The sequence below is a fragment of the Musa acuminata genome, chromosome BXJ1-3 (assembly GCF_036884655.1).
Source record: "Musa acuminata AAA Group cultivar baxijiao chromosome BXJ1-3, Cavendish_Baxijiao_AAA, whole genome shotgun sequence".
NCBI classification, from domain to species: domain Eukaryota; kingdom Viridiplantae; phylum Streptophyta; class Magnoliopsida; order Zingiberales; family Musaceae; genus Musa; species Musa acuminata.
The window spans coordinates 1,520,320-1,541,505 of NC_088329.1; the positions used below are offsets into that span (position 1 = coordinate 1,520,320).

The 21,186-nt window shown below is 37.3% G+C and overlaps 3 protein-coding genes across 13 annotated transcripts; 2 read left to right on the forward strand and 1 right to left on the reverse strand.

Moving 5' to 3' along the window:
• The first annotated feature begins 212 nt into the window (after positions 1-212).
• On the forward strand, positions 213-8,048 carry LOC103977132 (heterogeneous nuclear ribonucleoprotein 1). Of its 6 annotated transcripts, none has more exons than XM_009392562.3 (5): positions 213-460; positions 552-693; positions 1,167-1,396; positions 1,580-2,777; positions 7,546-8,048. In XM_009392562.3, exons 3-5 carry the CDS (start codon positions 1,175-1,177, stop codon positions 7,557-7,559), a joined length of 1,434 nt encoding a protein of 477 aa, XP_009390837.2. In that variant the 5' UTR covers positions 213-460; positions 552-693; positions 1,167-1,174; the 3' UTR covers positions 7,560-8,048. The 6 variants fall into 6 exon arrangements, with proteins under 6 accessions (XP_009390837.2, XP_018679514.2, XP_018679513.2 ...); XM_018823969.2 differs by having other exon boundaries at positions 635-705; XM_018823968.2 differs by having other exon boundaries at positions 635-693.
• A 1,232-nt stretch (positions 8,049-9,280) lies between these two features.
• On the forward strand, positions 9,281-12,129 carry LOC135615530 (uncharacterized). Its single transcript, XM_065114169.1, has 6 exons — positions 9,281-9,526; positions 10,738-10,836; positions 10,917-11,025; positions 11,428-11,499; positions 11,637-11,642; positions 11,732-12,129. The coding sequence occupies exons 1-6, from the start codon at positions 9,336-9,338 to the stop codon at positions 11,834-11,836; spliced, it is 582 nt and encodes a 193-aa protein (XP_064970241.1). The 5' UTR covers positions 9,281-9,335; the 3' UTR covers positions 11,837-12,129.
• A 428-nt stretch (positions 12,130-12,557) lies between these two features.
• Positions 12,558-19,624, reverse strand: LOC135615510 (uncharacterized). 6 transcript variants are annotated; one of them, XM_065114138.1, is made up of 14 exons: positions 19,201-19,622; positions 18,939-19,055; positions 18,625-18,722; positions 17,297-17,380; positions 16,333-16,460; positions 16,070-16,142; positions 15,932-15,977; positions 15,717-15,826; positions 15,444-15,551; positions 15,288-15,347; positions 14,646-14,707; positions 13,645-13,694; positions 13,330-13,532; positions 12,558-13,188 (listed from the first exon to the last, which is right to left on the reverse strand). In XM_065114138.1, the coding sequence occupies exons 1-14, from the start codon at positions 19,454-19,456 to the stop codon at positions 12,964-12,966; spliced, it is 1,620 nt and encodes a 539-aa protein (XP_064970210.1). In that variant the 5' UTR covers positions 19,457-19,622; the 3' UTR covers positions 12,558-12,963. The 6 variants fall into 6 exon arrangements, with proteins under 6 accessions (XP_064970210.1, XP_064970205.1, XP_064970218.1 ...); XM_065114133.1 differs by having other exon boundaries at positions 13,330-13,541; XM_065114146.1 differs by having other exon boundaries at positions 13,330-13,645; positions 18,939-19,051; positions 19,201-19,621.
• Positions 19,625-21,186: the final 1,562 nt, after the last annotated feature.

Here is a 21,186-nt window from a genome sequence, read left to right on the forward strand (position 1 = left end):
AATAAATATATATATATATATATATATTTTTTTTTTGGGGGTCTTTTTGTAGGAAAAAAGGCCCAATTGGAAGAATACCTGCAAATATGTGGCGCGCACCGGCGGTTGGGTTTGCGCGGGGTTGGGATCGGTTCGGCGCGGGCTCGCGAACCGAACATGACAACGCTTTCGCTTACTAATTCGAGCGTAAACCATTCGAAATCCAACGCAGCGGCGATGGGGTCTCACCAGCTTTCCTCGCCATTTCTTACCTTACCGCACCACACGACAGCCGAGGGAGATCTCCCCACCCACACACCCCTTTCTCTCGCCTATTTATGCATCCCTCCATCCTCCCTCTTTCTTCGCATAGGAGGCTGATAGGATAGATTAATGGATATGTTTTTGATGTAGGAAAGGCCACGTTCGTTCGTCTTCGCTCCTTCCATTTGCTTGCTGAGGCGGGCGGAATCGGAGGAAGGTAGAGGAAGCGCTTGAAGCTGAAAGAGATTCCCTTTTTATTATTATTATTATTATTTTTAATTTTTGTTTGTATGTTTGTCGATCGAAAGGAAAAAGAGAGAGGAAGAGGAAGATAAGAGTTTGTTGTTGTTGTTGTTGTTGTTGTTGTTGTTTCTCTGATGCCGCCTCGCAGATCTTAGAATCGCCCCGATTGCTCTTCTCGTCTTCGCTCCCGGCGCACGCTTCGGATCGGTGAGACCCTCCGTAGGTGCCGTCTTACTTGTGATTTCTGATTTGGTTTTGCTTTGGCCCCATTTGAAGGGCCGCGAATCCCGTTGATTTTGCCCGATTTTATCTTCCTGGTCTCGATTGTGGTGTCGGATTCCTTTTTCGGTTTGTCCGATTCGGTTGAGCATCGAATCGCGTGCTCCTGTGATGGCTTTCTTATTCCCATCGGATCTACGTCATTTCTGATCGCCCGAGCTATCAAACATTTTGGAGGACTCAAAAAGGAATGTTCGAGTTGTTCTCTGAAGTCAATCATAACTATTTGCATCGATTCTTCAAAATTGATTTCTTTTCTTTTCCATCATTCATTCCGTTTGATTGGTAAAGCGTGATATATTTTTTTTGTCTGGGGGGTTGTATCTGTCTTGAATTGTTGGAATTCGGCTTCATCTGATTATGATTGTGGCAACGGGAAGTCAAGGATGCTTAATTTGCAGAAAACAGAATGCGGTCGGATCTTGGAAAGCTGTTCGTCGGTGGGATTTCCCGGGACACCAACGAGGAGCGCCTGCGGGAGTACTTCAGGAACTACGGAGAGGTGGTGGAGGCCGTGATCATGAAGGACCGGACCACTGGCCGCGCTCGCGGTTTCGGATTCGTTGTGTTCTCAGACCCGACCGTCGCCGAGCAGGTTGTCATGGAAAAGCATGTGATCGATGGACGGATGGTAAATGTCCAGCCTTTTCTCTTCTGCTCTCTGAACATGCTTTAAAATCTTTACGCTCAGCATTGCAAATTATAACTCGTGATTTTGATTCTGGACAATGTTGATGGCATTTAGTTTTAGACAATTCTCGATGATCGGCAATTCGTTCATGAAACTGTTATATCGAATCGATCAATTGCTCAGGTTGAGGCGAAGAAAGCTGTTCCCAAGGACGACCAACAGATCCTCTATAGAAACAACAGCAACGTGCATGCTTCTCCTGGTAACGGCCGCACTAAGAAGATTTTTGTGGGAGGCCTGCCATCCACCATTACAGAGGGTGACTTCAAGAAGTACTTTGATCAGTTTGGGACAGTCACTGATGTTGTGGTGATGTATGATCACAACACCCGTAGGCCCAGGGGATTTGGTTTCATCACCTACGACTCAGAGGATGCTGTGGATAAGGTGCTATTTAAAAGCTTCCATGAGCTGAATGGCAAGATGGTAGAGGTCAAGAGAGCTGTTCCCAGAGAACTCTCCCCAGGGCCTAACATGCGCTCCCCTATTGGCGGATATAACTCCGGTCTGAATAGAGTGAACAGCTTTCTGAATGGATATACTCAGGGATACAATCCAAGCTTGATTGGTGGCTACGGAATGAGGACGGATAGTCGATTAGGACTTTCTAGTAGTGCAAGGAATGGTTTCTCTTCATTTGGTCCTGGCTTTGGAATGAAGATGAATTTTGAACCTAGTATGATACCAAACCTTGGAGGGAATTCAAGTTTTAGCAACAATATTGGATATGGGGGTGGTTTAAGCCCATATTACACTGGGAACTCCACTAGATACACTAGTCCTAATGGTTATGGTGGGAGTAGTACAAATACTAGCTCTGATTTCAGCTCAATGGTTCGGAATGCTTGGGGTGGTAGAGGTCTTAGCTATACTATGAATAATGCAAGTTACAATGACTATATGGCCTTTGGGAATGGTAGCCTTGGCGGCTTTGCCAATAGGACTTCGAACTGGGGAAGTGCTCCTCCTATCTCAGCTCGGGCTGGGGAAAGCACTTCCAGTTATGTTAGTGGGAATCTCAGTTATGGAGATGATGATAGTGATTTCGATCTTGGTGCTGGCAATTTTGGGAGAGAAGGTGGTACTATATCTGCTAAAACTTCCTTTGCTGCATCAACTGGTGAATTTGAAGGAAATTATGCGGAGCTGTACGGTGGCAGTTCAGTTTATGGTGATCCTACTTGGCGATCATCATCTTCAGAACTTGAGGGTACTGGTCCATTTGAATATGGGCTTGGTAATATGCCTTCAGATATCATAGGCAAGGGCTCTGCTGATTATGCGGGCAATTATAATGTTACCAATAGACAACCAAATAGAGGTAAGCAGTTTCTTTAACTTTATCCAAATATAGATTATATATGTCTTCTTGTTAGCCTTGAAGAAGAAAATTACAGGCATGAGCATGCATGTAAGTATGAAACCTGAATAAGCTACTTTTAGATGCCAATATGAATGAACATTTTCATGCATCAATCGGATCCATAAATCCACTAATGAATAAACACTTTTATGTATCATTGCATCCATAAGTCATCTAAGTTTTGTGGTCAACCCTCAAAGTTTCACCTTTTATGCTTTAATCATCCTATAAAATTCCATGTATTGTGTGCATAGACATTCTCTTCATTGCAATGTTTGAGAAAGATAATGCTTCTTACTTTTTGAGGATGAATATATTTTAAATGTATGCTTATATAATGCACATACCAAACATTACATGCTAAACTTTTATTGTTTCCGTCATCTTACATACAGAATCAGCATTTTACATCAGTAGTTTTATTCTCACCAACAATCATTACTGAATTCAAATACTGGGCATGGCCCTTACTGGGCTGTCAACAAATCCTTCCTTTTATTATGTCAAAGTTATATATGCTCATGACAGACAATTCTGCTAACATTCAAGACCATCTGCTTGGTAGAATAAGAATTTGAAACATCATTGGCAGCAACCATATCCCCACAGATTTTTTACACAACTAAAGCTCCAAAGTGTTAGAAGGTAATTTGTACTAGTAAATGAAAGTAGAATGAAATGCAAGAGAGCAATAGGATTTGTCAAAACATGAACATGTATGGGAAAAACTGAAAAATGTCACTCACTACTACAATTAGAAACCTGACTATTCTGTCTACAACATGCGCTTCGCCTTGATTGTTTCATCTGCCTCTTGTGTTCAGTAGGGGTGCTTGACCTTGTATGGATTGGGGTGTATGGGCCTGAGTTTCCTAGTTAAGTTGCAGTGCTTGCACTGTCTGATACTTCCGATTCTTCTGAAGATCTGTTTGATTATCGCCGACCATATTTTTTTTAACCCCACTGACCACATTTAGAATAAGCACCAGAAATCATTTATCAGCATTCACAAGAAGTCTTCTATTGGACCTAGTGCATTTCACATGATCATGATGTTGTTCTATTCCTTGCACAGATGGAGTGCCATAGAGACTTTTAAGTCCATGTTTGAAATTCCTTCATGCCCTTTGAGATCCTGAAATTATGCTTAAATACTCAAAGTTGTGGTTGTCTAAGGACTTTATCCACTTGAATCTCTTGTTTTGTTTTAGTTACCTCTTAGCTCAGAACAACTTGGTTGCACTTTCCAAAGAAAGGGTCCCGATCATATTTAAAAGCAAACTATGGACTGAAATGCTGCCATAAACTCAATCCTGTATAGAATCTTTTGCATTCTCTCCTCAGTACTAGAAAGGCTAGGGGCAAGATTGACTAGTCCTTCACATTTTTTTCCTTTGCTATATGGATTTTTTGTTTTAAGCTGATATTGTTGTTCATTATAAGGGAAGCATCTTTCCTTAGAAAACACTTTCTTGAACACATTGCAGATAAGTGGTTCAGAATCTTCCTCATGCCTCATCTTTTCTTATTTCTAACAATCATACACATTACTTTGAAGTTTGAAGCACACAGGAGATACAGTACCTTCTCCTTATCCGAGCTTTCTGCAACCAAGAAAGGTTTAAGCTGCTCCATCAAAGGAGTGTGGAAGAATACCATTTTTAACTTAACTTTTCCACTTTGTATCAAGGAAATTCTATCACAATTTGCTATTTTTGGCTTTCATTATTGCAAATGTTATGCCAGCCCAACCATCGGTTGTGTTATCATCCTTTGATGAACAACACCTCCTTGATTAGGTGCACCCATACTAAACCCGATAACAATTCAGTTTCAATAAAAATTAGGATTACCTGGTTTCTTTAAGCTTTTCAAGAAAATGGTGAAGGATGGCAAACAGCAATTATGGTGGTTCCCTGGCTGCAAGATTATAGGAATTTTAACCTACATAATAGTCATCATTAATCATTATAAAAGGATTCTCTAAATTTTGTATAGAGAAGGGTCAGTAAGATCTCTAACAAACATGAATGAACCTCACACATCTCAAATGAATGGCTGAACCTCAGAATTTGGCTCTGTAAATGCTAATATCAGTAAAGTTCTGAAAAATGATGAAACAGTTGAAAAATTATTAATACTTTGCATTAGATATTTGCACTGAACTCTGTAATTATACTTGAATTTTATCAATTTCATAGTGGTTCAACTTCACTAACTCAGTCTGCTTCAGTCTTGGAGTGTGAAACATATTATCTGAATCATAAACAACAAATATTCTAGGTGCCTTACTTCTTAGAAAAAAGAAGAGATGGAGATCTAACAAGAATTACTGTAGTCCACTACGAGAAATTGAAAGCAATTTTTGGACTTTGTAAAAGAGACAAAATTCTGCTGGTTTGCAATGGTTTGGATGGTCTTATCTCATTTTTTTATTGCATTGATCTTGAAAATGACAATTAAGGAGCTTGTGTAACCCTGGACAGAGACCATTAAAGGCTGGGAATGAGAGGTTCACAATATTGGCAACTTTTTCCCAAAAAACAAAAAGGAAAATAAAGAAGAAACTGATGAAGTTTTGGTAATTCTGTACGTAGTTGTATTAGTCTTAACAGTTTGCTTGATATCAAGTTGAAGACCCTTGTACATAAACACACCCAAAAATCCACTCGACCTCACTGTAGATGGATGGACATTTATTTCTTCTCCCACAGATACATGTATCTTTCTCTTTGCTGTATATTTTGAGATCTGAAATTACTCTGACCATATTTAGTTAACCTCTTAATTCATTGTATACAAGAATGACTATAGTGTCCTGGAAGCTTTCTACTCTGGATATGTACCTTACAGATTCCAACATGTCTGGCCAACTCATATGGTAGTTAAGAACCGTTATGCAAGTTAATATATATGCTAGCTCGTTTGTTATAATATTTTCAACTTTTTCTCTGAGATTCATTTTATACTTGCACTTTGAAACATTAGAGTTGGGTTGTCAATGCGGAAATATAATTTATGGGACCAAGGTCTGGTCTGACAATCTGCAGGGTGCTTTCAATTATAGAACATGAAACATGAGTTTGCACACAAATTTAAATTTTATTTCAATTTGTTTCATTGTTTTGCTGTTTGCGTTATCTAAGGTCTGCTACACAGAGTATAACGAAATAGATACCTAAATTTGCTTAATGAATAAGTTTAGGTGAACAGTTTGAACCCTTCTACCATCAGATGAAGAAACAAAGGCATGAGCTGCATAATCTTCGAGCTAAACACAAACAGTATATGGACTCTCTGACAAGGCTTTTGAATTTAATTAAGCACATCTTGCTAGTTTCATGTGGTTTCATAGGATGATGATAATTTTCTTACTATGATACTGTTAAGTGTAAACTAAGTGTACATGCTACCAAAACTTTAGGTTTCAACAGCACAAGATGATTTAGTTGTTTTTGCACCATTAGCCTGCACTTCATTTGGCATGGATTCTACAGCCTGCGAGTGCTTGTGTATATATGGAAAGATGAGCATCTCGAACTTTAGACTAGTATTGGCTGTAATAATTGAACTACTTCCCTAGTGCATGCAACAGAGGCCTGAAGGTAAGCAACCTAAATGCATCATTAAGTAAATTTATTCTTTTAGTAAACGGTTCGTTAGCACAGAATAGAATTTCCGTAATGAAGTACAGTTTCTTAGTTTCTCAAACCAAGGTATATATCCTTTGCATTCTAGGCATTCTTCCTGTAGCTGAGAACATAGCTTCGCTTAAATCTCAATGAATCCATATGACAATAATCAAGAACCTATGCATTAAAACTCTCAACCTACCCCAATTAGATTCAATTGCTCACCAAATTAGCATCATGACAAACCTCATCAAAATGGCTAGTAATCCATATCTTTCTACCTTTTTGTTTATCAAGTCACTTAACCTATATTCTCATTGTGTACTCCAGATGAATTGTAGGTTTATCCGCACTAGTATCTTCATGCTTGACCTTGCTTCAGAATTTATTTATATTTGTTGGACTTCATGTCTATATTGATGACTGAATACAACTTCAGAGCATGGACTAACAGTTCATATTGATCGGGATCTTGTTGTTAAGTGTGCTTCTGATGTAGTTCTAACTTCTTCTGAGAAATAATGTTTGGATAAATTTCCCCCTATGAAGGTTCAGCATTGATGCCATAATAATATCTGGGTGGTTTGTGCATCAGATAGTCTGTTCATAAACACTAGGAGGGATAATTTGTTTTGTTTCTGCTTCCTGGAAGTTTATCATCATATTTTGGGTTAATTAAATTTGACTTGTTTTGCAAAAAACAACAAATAATAAAGAGTCAACCATCATATGTTTCACCATATGATAGCTGTATTTCTTATTCCGTACTGAGGGTATGGATACAGTATCTACTATCTAGATGGAAGAAATCTTCAGTGGTTCATATAGGTGTGCAAGCAGATATTTTCAAATTTATTTTTGTTCTTCTTCTTATCTTGTCTCTATGATACTTATTCACATTATATTGCCTCTTTCTCATAAAATTCTAATATGTTAAAGATATATTGGCAGAGAGCTAAAGGTATAGCCTGCATGTTTTTCCAGATATGCACTTACGGGATCAAAGTCTTCCTTCCAAGTTTTGCATGATAGAAATCTATTTGATTTCCTTTGTAAAAGATAATTGTTTCCTGATATTTAACTTTTTGTTGCAGGAATTGCTACCTAAGGTGATATTTGCTACATACTTTCGAGTTCTAAGATTACCGATAGGTGAACCATCTTGTGAGTGAGGTGGACGGCTTTGAGTTTTTCATATCTCGTACATTGTATTGGTTAGTTAATTTTATACAGCTAACCTGGGAGGAATCAGAAAAAAAAGAAGATCCAGATCCAGAATATTCAAAATAATGGTTCTTGTGTCAAGCTTTGGAGTTTTGAGTTTAGTTCCGTGTGCCATGTAGATTTCGTTTCTTTGGGTTTGATTGAGATGTAATTTTGTCGGGGGGATACATTCTGAACTGTTCAGATTTGCGCAACCCATGTGCCAAATAGGCCTAGTTATATCTCTACAAAAACGAAAGATAGCATGTTGTTGTACTAAGATTTGTTCTTTCAGATGTACCAGAGATTAGGTTGTGTTGTTATTGTGGATTGTCCCAAAATAACTATATCATGTATTACTTTCAATATCTGAAGTGAGGTGATTCATTAGTCATTTGCATATGTAATGCCATGCACTTTCTATTGCTTTTCTTATGTTTTTGGGGAATAGTATTAGCCTTAACTTTCTCTTTGCTCCTAAAAGTGAGGCATATATCTTATAAATATTCATTTTGGTTGTCACAATGGATTTGGATATGTCTGTGGCTACTGTATAAAGGTCAGCTCATTTGGTGGTGGTGGTGTACTCCATCATGCTGAGGATTTAAAATCTTATTTGGTTACATAAAAAATATATTTTTATTTTGATGGCAGTGTAACAATAATATGGTAGTATTTACTTATCAGAGATTAAGATTGTAAAATTTTATTTAATAAAATATTAATTTGGTATTGATCCATCAAACTTATCCAACTCAAAATTTCATTCATTCAGCAAAAGTCAAGGGTTTGAAATATCATTTGAAATTTTAAATATTTTATTATTATTATATATTTTGAGATTTATATTTATATAATTTATCCAAAAAACTTCTAATAATGGGTTTTTATAAGATGACACCTCCATATTTGATTTTTACTAGGAGCATCATTTTTATCTTTTAATCAAAATATCCTCAATCAAAATATAATAAAAGCTCAAAACTAAGAGTATTTTATGATAAATTATCCTTTGTATTTTCATTTTTTTATAATAGTAATAAAAAAATATTATAGTAATTAAAACTCTCAACAAGAATTATTACTTGATATATTTATTTTCATTTCGAGTTGTAGATAAACAAACTATCCATAGTAAATGGATTTAAGATTAAAAATAATAATAATAATCCAACTGTTAATTAGATTAGAGATGTTGAATGTGTGGTGATGTCGGATAACATCTTGATGTATACTTATCACTCGACACTTCTTCGGTTGTGTCAGCGGACTCCTCTAGAACCGCGACAAACGTTACGAAACTTGCCACACAAGGGCTGTCTACGTCCGATGGGTCGTGTCTCAAGTCATGTCTCGATGATATTTCCGTCAACCTTCAATATCACAACGGACGTACAGTTCTATAGAAGAAATGTAATAATACTTTTGTTAGGGGGCATACTGTAACTTCGTCAGAGAAGAAAATTAGAAGAAGGGGATTAATGTGAAGTTTTCAAATAACCCCCTAAACATAGTACATATTAAGTTTGTTTCTTTTAATGTAATTTGAGTTTCTACGTAATAATGCTTTTGTTAGGGGGCATATTGTAACTTCGCCAGAGTGGGAAGATAAAAGGGAAGGGACCAATCTGGACGGGTACTTCGCACCGGCTATTGTCCGAGGAGCTGTGTAACCCTAGCCATGGCGAGGCCGAGATCGGGATCTTTCCTCCTCTACCTCCTCGCGGCGCTCCTCGTCACCGCCTTTCCGGCGGCGTTGGCGAGCTCCGATGCGCCATTCATGGTCGCGCACAAGAAGGTGAGCCTCACGCGGCTCAAATCTGGCGTCGAGCGGGTCTCCGTCTCGATCGACCTCTACAACGAAGGACTCTCGTGAGTTAGCCCCAAAGATCTACGCATTTCTACGGTCTAGAGTTCTGTTTCTCTTATCGATCGTCCGATCTAACTGATGGATCGTACGTACGGCGTCTCCAATCGGGGAAACGCTGATTGATATCAAACGCCGATCTATCCATTCGATGACATCGCAGATTGAAAAGACATTGTTTACTTTTAGTTTTGTGTCTTCTTACTTAATTATGTCGCTCGTATCGATTGTCTGTTCTAATGGAATCATATGCATGACATCTCAGATCTACGAAACGTTACTTTTTTCGTTGATTTCTTACTTTATTAGCTTTCTTTATACCATCTGCTTGGTATACAAGTACTTTGTTTGCTACTAATATCTCTTTTCTTTGTGTATCGGATATAGTTTTGAATCTTGTTTTATAAAATAGGTTCTGTTATTTCCATCATGACAAATTCATGCCAATTGAGGGATTGATTAGTCATTAAACCATTCTCCAGAGTTAATCAAGTATTCTTGAGCTCAATAGCTTATTTTGAGATCACTTGCAACAACAAAGAACTACTTAGAATGAATAAGTCAGTTAAGTGCTGCCTGCCTTTTGCTTTGTTGGTTATTGTTTCACTTGTCTTTATTTATATTTCATGTTTTTGCTTGCATATAAAGCGTGGAAATAAATCAATCAGTTTATTCTCTAATTTATTTAAATTCCCTTGCTTGTTCCAATTTGTCCAAGTTGTTTCGAAACTTTTTGTATCTTCTTTAAAATCTGTTATGAGGTTAGCTATTGCGCCATCCGGAATTCCTTGATTAATCTTGTAATTCTCATATTCTAAGTGCTATGCAGACATTTGTTTTCCTTTGTTAGAGGTGATTACCTATCAAATTTTGAAGCTTGTTTTTGGTAATTAGGTCTTTATGTTCCATTCTCTCCTTATTCGCATCTCTTTTTTATCCTTTCTTATGTTCCTTGCAATTCTGTGAGATCTTTGTATGGAGCCAATGCAATGGCAAATTGCTCATTCATTTAGATTGGAGCCATTTTCAATCAACATTTTATATTTCTTTTATGATTAGTGTCTGTTATCAATAAATCTTAGTAACTTCTTCTTAAGTGTATTATTGTCAGGTAAGAGTTGCGGTTTTTAGCCTTGGGTCCACCCAAAATTTCCTTCATCAGTGTGCTTTGTTGATTTTCATACATCATGCTGTACGTTAATCGGTAATATTTCAGGACTGCATATGACGTGAGCATGAACGATGATAGTTGGTCACAAGATATGTTTGATCTTGTCTCTGGCAGCACATCAAAGACATGGGAAAGGCTTGATGCGTAAGCATATCTAATCCTACAATCTCATTCATGGTAAAGCCATTGGTCTTTGTGATAAATATGATTTCTGTTACTTTCAGTGGTTCCTCAGCCTCTCACTCTTTTGTCTTGGAGTCTAAAGCGAAGGGCATGTTCCATGGTTCTCCTGCTGTCATCAAATTTCGTATTCCCACAAAGGCTGCCCTACAGGTATGGTTCTTATCTCGTTTGTAAAGGAGCATTAGTAAGATTTTAAGGCGATGCATTTTGAGTCCGTATTGTATTTCATTTTGGCTTGCATTTGAAACCGTTGAGCATGAAATCTTTTAAAGAAAATATTGGGCATGAAGGACAACATCTTGCGTTCTACTTCTTGAGAGTTATCCTTCTGTGGCAATAATAATAAGAATGTTCTTGAACATTCTGAAATTTGTTAAAGTGCTTAAATGATTTCTTCTCACCTATTTTAAAAGCCTCGGAGATTTTGCAGGAGAAATTGTAGATAAGAATCCATACCTATATTATAACCTTTTGCTAATATGGTTAATGATCGATGTTTGCTACCTCTTTTATTCACTGGAAGGATGTTGTAATTGATGTTCACCCTTGTAGGAAGCTTATTCTACCCCCATTCAGCCAATAGATGTTCTCGCCGACAAGCCTCCTGAAAAGAAATTTGAATGGGTGAGTCATCCACATGGCATTATGCATCCATTACTAATTAGTTGTTCCCTGTCTTGCAATTTCTGATGCTCGATTGCGACTTTCATGTGTTGGCATTCTCTGCAAACCGGCACAATATATGATTCAACTTGATTCAGGCAAAGGTAAATCTACTTCTTTCTGCGTATTCATCATACTTCCGAAACATTCCCAGTCTAAAGCTCATCGATTTAAACTGATTCGGTGTATGCAGAGGCTGTTAGCTAAATATGGATCGCTGGTGTCTGTTCTGACATTGGTCGGATTGTTCGTCTACGTGATTGCAACTCCATCAAAGTCAAGCAAGAAGAAGCGCTAATTTGATTTCCAATTGATTGCCTGATTTCTTTGAGAATGTTTTCAGTGTCTACAGGCTGAGTTTTCTTTATGATACCTCAGTGTTTTCTAATTGATAGGACTAGCAGGGAACTTTTTAATGGTCAACCTTTATCCTCACCTGGTTATAACATTTGCTTGCTAGTGTTCCTAAAATGACTAGGTCTAGAATTTGGATGAAACATGTACCAAAATTTACTACAAGCTGCCCTTTTGTCTTTAGATTGAATGAGTTTTTCCCATGATAATAATGGACATTTTGTCTTTCCCCTTTTAGTGTGTGAATTTTCATATTTCATATGTTATCCCATTTGAAAGAGTATACAACTTCATTTTCTGAAACCATCTGCTTGGAACTTAACAATTTGCTAAAATTAGTCATGCAATATATTATCACATTTGAGGGATTATATAATATTATGTTTATGAGTGCCATACAAAAGAGTGGTCTGAGGCTCTTAACAATATTTTTCATAATATAATAATAATAATAATAATACTTGTTGCTCTTCTGAGTGCTTAGATAAAATATCAAAAAAAATATCAGTTAATTTATCTGATAAAGACTTTGACGCTTTATTGTAAGATTCCAAATTTGAATCTCATCTTCACCTTTTATCCTTTATAACAATATACAGTATGTACTCACAAAAGTACTCACATGGCAAAGCCTGTGTAACACAAATTGCATGCATCAAAGGTCATAAGAATAAGATTCTACCCTCGTCTCATATAACAAATGAAAATTGTTTAATGACAACAGTCATCTACGCTCATTCTAAATTTACACCGGTCGCGATGAGAACATCAGTGGTATAACATCATCAATATAGAACTCGAGAAGCATGGGTGAGCTCTCCAAGTGGAAGTGTTCGGGCCATGACTGACTGATTATTTGAGATCTGGCATCCAGCCTGAAAGCAGAAATCCAGTATCCAATTCAGTAGCATTTCTCACAGATAATATCCATGGTTACCGATTAAAAGTCCAAAGAAAGTTGTGCTGGCTTCAATCCTGCTTTTGACAATATCTTCATGGCATGCGCAGAATCAATCTTGTTTCTTCCCGAGTACGATCCTGTCATATGTCAATTTTGTCACTAATCCTCCTTCAGGCAGGATTTGCTCTGTCCTCATTCTCTAGGTTGAGAGGAAAGACTGTGTCGAAGACAACTCTGGCGAAAACATGTCGGATTTCGGCAAGCCCACCTTGGGCAAGAGTGAAATAGTTTATTTTACACCCTTTTTTGGTGACGAAGTCTCTCTCCCTCTGTCCATATCTAACACACTCAAACAACCTGCAAACTCTCAGATACAATTGTAGCGGTATAAATACCTGCAAGACAAGCAAGAGTTCCATTAAATCAAGAAACACGTTACATGATTGATGCTAGTCACAAATTTCACAAGCAACCATCAGAAAATTTGAATGGAGAAAAGCATTGATTTACTTCTTCGAGGACCGTGTTATACTCACTAAATCAGAATATGGGGCCTGAGGATATTGTGCCATTGCTTGCGAAACTAAATGCTCATCTGTCATTGAACTTAATGCTGAACCAACCGACGAAGCAAGGTCGATAACGTCACTAAGCAAGTCCCCTTCAGCATCCCACTTTTGAGGTTCCAACAATTCCGAATAGCTACCGTCATGTGAATGGGTAATCTTCTTCGCAATATCTACAGCCTCTGACAAATTCCCTCCATTATGAAGAGCAAGGGTGAAAATTGCTACTACTAAGGGATCTCGAGGTTGACGAACTAGTGCTTGATGAAACGCTAAAATCCCTACCCTGATAAGTAGATAATCTACTAAGAACGTTGCAGTAGAATAACATCATGCTAATAAAAAAAATGAAACACTGATTAGAGTTCAGAAAATATATATATATAAAACTGAAAATGAAAATAAATGGAAGCCTTAAGTAAATGGAGCAATATATAAAACTAAAAAGAAGTTCAGAAAAAAGTAACCAAGATCATATCACAGATTCAATATCAATGTCGTCGTCATGTTTCCAGTAACCATGGATTATCATCTGTGAGGTGATACCACAGCACATATATTTACTTCTTTTATTTATCTATCTATTATGGTATACCAGTATAAAAGCCCGATGGCCCCCGCCTCATCTGAACTGAGCAATAAATTCACAACTGAAACTGTACCAACCAAAATAACAAGTGAAGACTGGAATTAAGTCCAGAACTAACTCAAACTGATTGGTGAGAGTGACTGAAACATGAACTAACTCAAAGCAAGGGAAATACAATGAGACCATAAACTAACTAGAAATTGGAGCACAATTGACTTGCTAACAGATGAACAGTGATATAGCTTGAAAATGACCATTAAATGACAAAGATGAGTTCATCCTGCCCCACTGCCAATAAAGATCATAATACACTTAGGAGGGTGATACCTGCTGTGGTACTAAAGCAACAAAAGTCTATTGTTCCATAGTTTGTTTGAGATAGATGCTGATTCAAATTAGTTATTGTTTAATAATTGAGACAGGCTGCATCATGTGCAATTGACACCCCCCAACTCTGTACCAGTGGCATGTTAGTTCTACGGATTTCATAAATTAAACAAAGACTTGAATTTCAAAAGAACAATGTGAACTACAAATCTAAATATGATCCTGTACTACAAGGTAGTATTGGTAAACAGTTCCCTGAATATTTAAGTGGCAAAGATACACTTGTAATTGACATGAATAGTATTGGCATGCTATTGTTAGTGCATTTTTTTTAATGCAACTGAAAAACCAAAATGAATTTTCAACTCACCAGAGGCTGTTATGGCATGGCCTGTTAGGCGCAAGAAGCTTATCCAGGTTGGCAAACATAGCCTGCATACAGAAAGTCAAGCAAAAGAACTGCAACTTCAGTCTACAATTAAAATGGACTAAAAAGTTGTAAATGTTAGAATATTTGTTCATTTTCAATTTGTAGTTCACATGATTGAGAAAACAGTCTACTGGACCTCCCCTTCTTTGTATTTCTTTCTTCATGCAAGTTTGATGCAATATAAAACTAAATAGATAAATGGAGCATAGAGAGATGACATGGTAAGAAAGATGAGGGTTAAAAACTGGATGAATTTCACAGAAGTTGGTGGAAGATAACCATGACCATCAAACTGTAGAGAAAATCAAAAGTTTCAACATGAAAACAATTCCAATCGTCGTATTAGACTACTAACTAGACTCCTATGTTTACAAACAAAAAAGAATTCTCTATAAGAGAAAAGATCAAAAGTAAAGATCGATAGATCAAAAGCAAAGATTTCAATCATCTCATCTCTCAAATCTTCATTATTCTGCCATATCAAGACCGATTCCATGTAATGCTGTTATATTTGTCCTGTCCAAGTCAGATACTGAAAATGAAAAGTTATCAGAAAAACAAAGAGTCTAGATTTAATCATACCAGTAACATGTTTGATCGCTTATCTCGCCTTCGAAAACCTTGTGAAACAAAATATGCTGCCTGTCAAGTGCAATCAAAGCATTCAATTTCAGCAAAGAACAAAATCAGAAGATACATGATGAATAAAATAGGCCGACCAATTGAAATATGATGGACCTGGATAGGTAATAGTAGTTCAAGAAGGCCGAATTTCCAAAGCAATCTCAAAGAATTTTCAGCTGATCCATATGCTAGCATATAGTTCATTTCCATGAGGATTCTTCCCTAAAATATGGAAAAAATTGTGCCAATGACAAGAAAACAAGGTTTTCATCAACTAATTGACATTTAAAACCTAGAGTAAGAAAAAGGCTAAAAATTATATATATATATATATATATATATATATATATATATATGTGTGTGTGTGTGTGTGTGTGTGTGTGATACCTTGTCAAGTCTAAGTACTGAGCTAGCAAGATCCTTCACAGAATAGGCTGTTTCTTTTGAAAAACGGAAACCTAAACGAGCTGCAATTCTGATTGCACGCAGAATACGGGCTGCAAAGGATCACAAGAAGTGCCATACAATGCTTTGAAAGAAAGATTACATGTTTCTAGACGTAAATAAGGTTAAAAAATGGAGTGGGAAATAAGTTAACTCACCACAGTCTTCCGAGAAGGACATATTTGCAGGAATTACAGTCCGAACCTAATTGAAAAGGAGAAAAAACATGAGCTCAAAAGTCATGGTAAAAGGGTCGTTGCAGAATAATGTCTGACAATTATGAAATACATGCACACTTTGGAATTTTTAATGTCCTCCATGCCTCCTAAGTAATCATAAACTAGCTTCGAATATGGGTTGAACATTAACCTGAAAAGAAAAAGGTAGAAGGGAGAGTAAGAACTGCTTCCAAGGAAAGAAGCATACATGTCAGTATGTCACAAATATGTTTGCAATCACTTGAAGAGAAATGAATCAAATATACTCGGAAAACAACTTTTTTAAAGAAGCAAAATTAAAGCAAATCACGTTCAAACTTTTGAAGAGACTAAATGATAACCCGTTAATGGTGAAGTCCCGACCAAGACAATTTCTCCAACGAACATAATCATGCTCATCACAACCAGATCTTGAAAAATTAGTCAAATCATGGTTTTGCTTTCTTCCATGGGTGTTAAAACTTGAAACCTGCTCCATCAGATTAAGAAGAGTGAATTAACATGAGGAATCTACCTGACTACAGAAAGTTATTTTTTGATTTTCATAAAAAAGTTGATCCTAACTGCAGGGTAAGTCTAACAATCGAAAATCGGCGTGTCAGAGTGTGCAGGAGCTATTTTGTTTATTTTGTCTCTACAATAATTGTAATATTTCAGGAGGTTTTTTAAAATATTAAATTGCCACATGATATCATCTTATGTAACTATATTCCACTTATCAAGATCGTTCATGGAGAAGAATAAGAAGCTAATATAAAACGGAAGAAATTTGGGTAAATATGTCCGACTGAAGATGCACTACAAGAATGAAAAGTAATCCCAACCATAGATTTTGCTAATAAGTATATGGCACATCAAGATGCTCACTCTACATCAGATATGATATAAGAGAAAATTATCTAAAATAAACAAATAAACAAACAAGAGCAACTTGTCTTACATCATACTAATATCATAGTTCTTGGCCTACATAAAACTGGTGCTAAAGAAACTTGCCCTAAATCACAGGCCCCCTTTCAAATCAACCAATAAAAAAAGAAGGAAAAAGAGATCACCACAAAATCAAGTGAAAAACCCCAGCAACTTTTTCCATCAGTCCCTCACATGTAAACATGTATAAATATACGATGTACATATTATGTGAATCTATATAAAGAGAGATATATTTATCTGTAATTTTATGTTTATGCATATTTGAATTGACAGGAAACTAACAAAATATGCAGCTTTTATCTTGCTGAGTAATCTAAGGATCAGGAAGCCCGTATTCTGCAGAAAATAGAAAAAGCTTAACTAAGAACTAACCTCTACTATGCAGTCATTAACATGCACATGGCATATTGGAAACCTTTTTCCAACTATATCACAGTGCGAAAAATTCTTTTTCACCTGCAAATATTATGTAAGGCTATAATTGACATATGATATAGATGACATATATCATTAAAAAAAATAAAGAAACCAACCAACAGAAAAGCAAGAGAACCATGGAAGAGAATAGGAGTACAAACATGCCATCCCAATTCCACCCAAATGTTACTGAAGTAGGCATTAAAGTGTCTATACCAAGCACAGGATGCAGCATGAAAAGAGGAACCAGCTACTTCAGTGATAATACATTTATTCCCTCCATTCCAGAACATTTTACTAGGATTTATAAGCCCTACATAATTTTAATAAATTAGAAAAACGTAATTACTCTGTTAGAATACTGGTGTCTCAAATATTTCCATGGTTCATGTTTTCCTCTTGATTAACCACAGTGTTTTCCCAATCTGTTCTCTCCTTTCCTAAAACATGCACCTTTTTATCAAACAAGTGCAAAGGTTTGTGTTAATTATACATATCCTCCCTTTGCCAAAGAAGATGTTTAATCCTGTTCTTGCTAGAGAAGGGCCTTGTCATGTCAGCTTTCAAGGATCATGGATTAGTATAAGACATAACTACCACAAGTAGAGCCTCTGTCAAGATTTCATTATAAAAGGTGAGTAAATATGGATTTCATAGGGACTATTTAAAAACCTAGATATTCCCATTTTGCTATATCATGATTATGTTCCACAACAACAAGATTCTGTTATGTCCCTGCTATATAAGGTTTGCTACATGGGTCTGTTCTCACCATTGAACTACAAGACCTATCGATTAGGTCTTATGCTGTTAATTAAGAAAAATAAATTTCAAATCCCCAATGAAATACATTGCAAACCAAGTCATAAGCTGAAAAAGCCTTTGTGCAAGATACATTGTGTGCTTGGAGGTTATAAAACAACAGAAACCAACCATTTTGAGTCACAATATACATGATGAAGTTCTTTGCAGGGTCATAACTGAATGTGCAGTAATACTAGTCATACAAAAGAAAGTATTACTATTGCCTGTTGGTCCTCTTTTGTCTGTCTGAATTTTTGGATCGCTTGAAACAAAAAGTTCATTCAAGATTATGGTAGGCCCTAAACCTTACATACCATGCCATAGGCCCATTACCAAATCTACATTGTAGATCTTGGAACAGTTGTGTACAATTGTTGAAATATTGAGTTGTGGGATCTAAAGGTCTTCTAAAGATTTGAAATGATACCAAACTTAACGATACCATCAAGTTTTATAAAGAAGAAAAAGCAGGGATAAACCTCTCGGAGATCCGCTGAAGTTATAATGTCAAAATCTTTTGGTGTTTTCTTCATAACAAGATCTCGCACACAACCTCCAACCAGATATACATCATAGCCTGTGGAATCATAAACCTCATGAACTTATTATCTTAGTCCACAGCAAATATAACCATTTGATGCAACAATGAGCAAGGTTTTGTTATCAATGCAACAGAAAAAAAGATTATTAGCTCTTACATTTCAGCTTGCAACACTAGAAATCTGCTATGTTTGCATTTCAACTTAGTCAAATTCGATTTATTAAAACTTCTCGAAAAAGGAAAAAAAACAACCTTTTTTTCGAAGCTCGTTCAGTACCGTTCTGGTTGGCTTTGGTATCATGGAAGACCTAATTCCCAGCTCCTTGGAGCTCAGCATTTTCCACTCAGACCCTTGAAAGCCCTCACTACCTTGAAAGAACAAAATTACATTGATCTCTCCGCAATGACTTCGAATTGAGAGATAAAACAAGAAAACCTTATTTCACTGTTTGACGAAAAAAAAAAAAAAAAAAAGGCGTCATGAGAAAAATAAAAATCATCTAAGAGATTTTACTTCTTCCATTGGGTTTAGGAGAAGACGACGAACGCGGGGCGGAGGCCGGACCGGCCTGGTCGCCGCCGCTGCCGACAAGGCGATGGGGGTTCGCCAGGGTTTCGACGATGGCGACGGGAGAGGGAGCGGGAGCGGCGGCAGCGGTGCTCCGGCGGCGGCCGCATAGGACGAGCGGACGGCGGAAGGGAAACGGAGACTTCAAGACGCCTCCGAAGCCGGCGACCGCCATCTCCAAGTCCAGTATACGTACCACCATAAACACGGAGGATAAAGGAAAAAACAAGACCTCCGAATCTGAGATGGAAACCCTCGGGAGCTCGATGCGAGGGCGGCGATATCTCCAGGGAAGAGGAGATGAAAGCCGAGGGCAACAGCCACCACCGCTCGGTATCCTCCTATCCCGCCTCGAACTAATTTAGAACCGTCTGATTCATCACGCTCTCCCATAATAGCCTTGCTTTGAGATTATAAAAAAGTGCTGATGAAGTCAACATGGGCCGGCATCGACTCGGGTGGTTTTGGCCCATTCGATCCTCATTAACTACTTAATTGGTAAAGATTTTGATACATAAGATCTGAAATATTTAGAATTAAATATGATATTTGTTGTGAAAATAATATTTGAGTGCTTCTTAGTTTAATTGATAATTTTTTTTAATAAATTATTTTTATAAATAAAAATAAAAATATTTTAAGGTACCGAAATGCTACGTTCAAATTGATACTCGGATCTCAAATTATTAATAGATATCACTATGATCATCGATCGACAGAATACTATTCGATCTCGATTTCTCGGAGTCAATAATATCCGAGATATAAAGGATAATAATGATGTGATGGCATATGATACCGAGAGATATGAATGATCTATTTTATTTTATTGAATAAAAATAATAATAATATTGAGTTAAAAAATTAAAAAATTAAAAAAATAAAAATTAAAAAAAAAAACTAAAATATCCACCGTCCAATGCCGATGGAATCAATAGTTATGTAATTGGTGGCTAAAGTTAAGTTAGCAGTAGGGAGATGCCTATGAAACGGAGCAAAGCTCGGACGTCCGGCAATAATGGATAGCATGGGCGATGCATGTGCTGGATAGCATATCCAAGGACGAGTCACAGTCTCCATATTGTACTAATCACTGCAAAGTTTGACGCGTACCAAATTGCCTTCTTCCGTCCAATTTCAAGGATCCATGCATTTCCATTGATGGATTTCTTTTGAATCGTTACTCCATCTTTATATCTCCTATATGGAAATTAAGTTGTTCAATTTGATCACTTATGACAAACACTCACCTTTTGTGGTGTATTATTGTAATAATAATAATAATATTTAATTTATTATCTCCTCAATTTTTTTCCTTTCAATTTCATAAGCCTTTCATCTCTTATTATATATATATAATATAATATAATATAATATATATATATATATAATATTCCAATTGAGAGGGCAAAAAGTGGAGAAGTCCTCGTGAGTCGACAAGTGTCACAAAATTAAGGACGGGAAACGGGGAGGGCCCCACGAAGGCGGCAAATGGAAGTGTGTGGGCCCGCCCGCATTCAAAAGGAATCCATGGGGGAGAGTTAGAATTCAATGGACGGGAGGCCCGCCCAGTTAAGGCGACGGTGCCAACCCACTGACACGGGATCAGAGGGCAAGGACCGCGGTGGCTCCGGTCAATCCGAGAGTGCCCATGCTCGGTGGTAGGCCGCGAGAAAGCAACCCCGCGAGCCAGCAGAGGAGACAAGCTTGACGAGGAGGCCGCAGGGGTCAATCATTGGTGGGGGGGGGTGGTCTGGTGCGCTGTTTCTGCTTCTGCTTCCGCTGGGGGGCGAATGCCGCATGTGAAGGCGCGTGACTGCTGCTACGGGGAAAAGAGAGAGATGCAGCTCTCCCACATGGGGCTTCGCAGGCAGTGCCAAGTTGGTGTCCTCTGCGGTGGTGCTGCCTGGTTGTGGCTTGCTCGTCTTCCAC

Coding starts and splice junctions, on each gene's coding strand:
- LOC103977132 (XM_065114095.1), top strand. CDS start 1,175: ATGCGGTCGGATCTTGGAAAGCTGTTCGTCGGTGGGATTTCCCGGGAC. Junction 1,397..1,579: donor ATGTGATCGATGGACGGATG/GTAAATGTCCAG, acceptor TCAATTGCTCAG/GTTGAGGCGAAGAAAGCTGT.
- LOC135615530 (XM_065114169.1), top strand. CDS start 9,336: ATGGCGAGGCCGAGATCGGGATCTTTCCTCCTCTACCTCCTCGCGGCG. Junction 9,527..10,737: donor CTCTACAACGAAGGACTCTC/GTGAGTTAGCCC, acceptor GTAATATTTCAG/GACTGCATATGACGTGAGCA. Junction 10,837..10,916: donor ACATGGGAAAGGCTTGATGC/GTAAGCATATCT, acceptor TGTTACTTTCAG/TGGTTCCTCAGCCTCTCACT.
- LOC135615510 (XM_065114125.1), bottom strand. CDS start 19,456: ATGGTGGTACGTATACTGGACTTGGAGATGGCGGTCGCCGGCTTCGGA. Junction 15,978..16,069: donor AGGACATTAAAAATTCCAAA/GTGTGCATGTAT, acceptor CTTTTCAATTAG/GTTCGGACTGTAATTCCTGC. Junction 15,827..15,931: donor GTCCTTCTCGGAAGACTGTG/GTGAGTTAACTT, acceptor GATCCTTTGCAG/CCCGTATTCTGCGTGCAATC.